Source organism: Sinocyclocheilus rhinocerous, unplaced genomic scaffold (genome assembly GCF_001515625.1).
Source record: "Sinocyclocheilus rhinocerous isolate Xijiao unplaced genomic scaffold, SAMN03320098_v1.1 scaffold1315, whole genome shotgun sequence".
Lineage (NCBI taxonomy): Eukaryota > Metazoa > Chordata > Actinopteri > Cypriniformes > Cyprinidae > Sinocyclocheilus > Sinocyclocheilus rhinocerous.
Window position 1 is genome coordinate 61697 of NW_015644364.1, and position 1796 is coordinate 63492.

At 38.8% G+C, this 1796-nt stretch overlaps 1 protein-coding gene across 1 annotated transcript in view; it reads right to left on the reverse strand.

Annotated features, from left to right (window-relative positions):
- The window catches only part of LOC107758214 (oocyte zinc finger protein XlCOF6.1-like), an 11643-nt gene that overhangs the window by 3293 nt on the left and 6554 nt on the right, over positions 1–1796 (reverse strand). Inside the window, exon 3 of the mRNA XM_016575897.1 lies at positions 144–1137. Coding sequence (XP_016431383.1) covers positions 144–1137 — 994 coding nt within the window. The remainder of the gene's footprint in view (positions 1–143; positions 1138–1796) is intronic.

Here is a 1796-nt window from a genome sequence, read left to right on the forward strand (position 1 = left end):
GATATCGTCCTCTTTTGGAAGACCAAACAAAGTAGTTTCGCTTTCACAACGAATCACAGCGTCTCTAGGACTACAGTGAGAATAAAAATTACGCCCTCTTTCTTTGTGTATACATTTGGGCGGTGTTATGCAAATCTTCCCACACAGTGACGTAGACATGTGCGCACTGATGACATTTAAATCTGATCTCTCTTGAATGAATACTGATGTGATAATTAAGGTTTTCTTTATATCTGAAACTCCTGCCGCACTGATCACATGTGAATGGATTCTCTCCAGTGTGACTCCTTGTGTGAGCCTGTAGGTTTCTTTTAATGGTGAAACTCTTTCCACACTGAGGGCAGGTGAAAGGCTTCTCTCCAGTGTGAAGTCTTATGTGGCCAATCAGGAGATTTTTCTGTGTAAAACTCTTTCCACACTGAACACATATGAAAGGTCTCTCTCCAGTGTGAATCCTCGTGTGAGTCTTAAGGCTTCCTTTACGTGTGAAACTCTTCCCACACTGTTTGCAGGTGTAAGGTCTCTCTCCCGTGTGAATTCTCATGTGGGCGTTAAGGAGTTTTTTCTCTGTAAAACTCTTTCCACACTGAGAGCATATTAATGGTTTCTTCTCAGTGTGAATTTTCATGTGAGTCTTAAAATATCCATTTGAGAAACTCTTCCCACACAGTTTGCAGGTGTAAGGTTTCTCTCCAGTGTGACTTTTTATGTGGGCATTAAGGGTACTTTTCTGAGTGAAACTCTTTCCACACAGTTTGCAGATGCAAGGTTTTTCTCCAGTGTGAATTCTCATATGGATATTAAGGTATTGTTTCCGTCTAAAACACTTTCCACACTGAGGGCATATTAATGGTTTCTTTTCAATGTGAAATTTCATGTGCATTGTAAAGCTTCCTTTCCGATTGAAAATTTGTCCACACTTTTGGCAGGTGAAAGAGGTCTCTCCGGTATGAACTCTAATGTGGGAATGAAGGTTTGTACTTTGTGTTTTTTGAGCTTTTTTGGGTGAGGAAGTCTTTTCAGTTTGTGAGGAACTAATCAATTCTTCTTCAGTTTTGAAATCATGCTGTTTTTCATTTTGATCTTTCTCTTCTGTTTCATTCAGTTCTTGACTCTCCTCATTCAGCGCCATCAAGTCTGAGGTGAAAAGAGACAAATACAAGTTAACATCAGTTTAATGCAGAAGCTAGAACACTTAGTAGTCACACTGACCACTGTCTGCATCATCTTAGTCTGGAGGACCGAGAATAAGCAGTTACTGGCCACAGCATTTGCCAAGTTTAGTCTGAAACGAAAGAAGTGCCGGTCCTCACTATACACAAAGTATGCAAGTTGCGTACAGCCCTTAAACCACTGCTCAGACATTCCACGACCCATTGCAGCTGTGCAATTAATAGAATCTTAGTTGCATTTTATTATTTCGACTTTCAACAATTATGATGCAAGGAGTGAAATTATTTTCTTATGAAATTAACTCCTCAAGAAGCCAAAACTCAGGAACTCACACAAAACAGATGCCATGCAATAAAACTTATCTGGAGAAGAACTCTCCAAAGAGAGCAAACAACACCTCTCTCCTCGCTCATTTACGACCCCCTTCTCTTGCTGTCAGGTATGCATCTCTTAGATTCAATCTTTGAGCAATCAATATTATGCATTTATCTGAATTGGAACTGAATTTAATTCTGAATTGGCTTCTAATTGTTTCATTATGTAATTGGCATGATACAATTTTACCTGACAAATAATAAATTGTTATATTTGATTTATTCTGATCTCTTCTGAAATCATTTTTC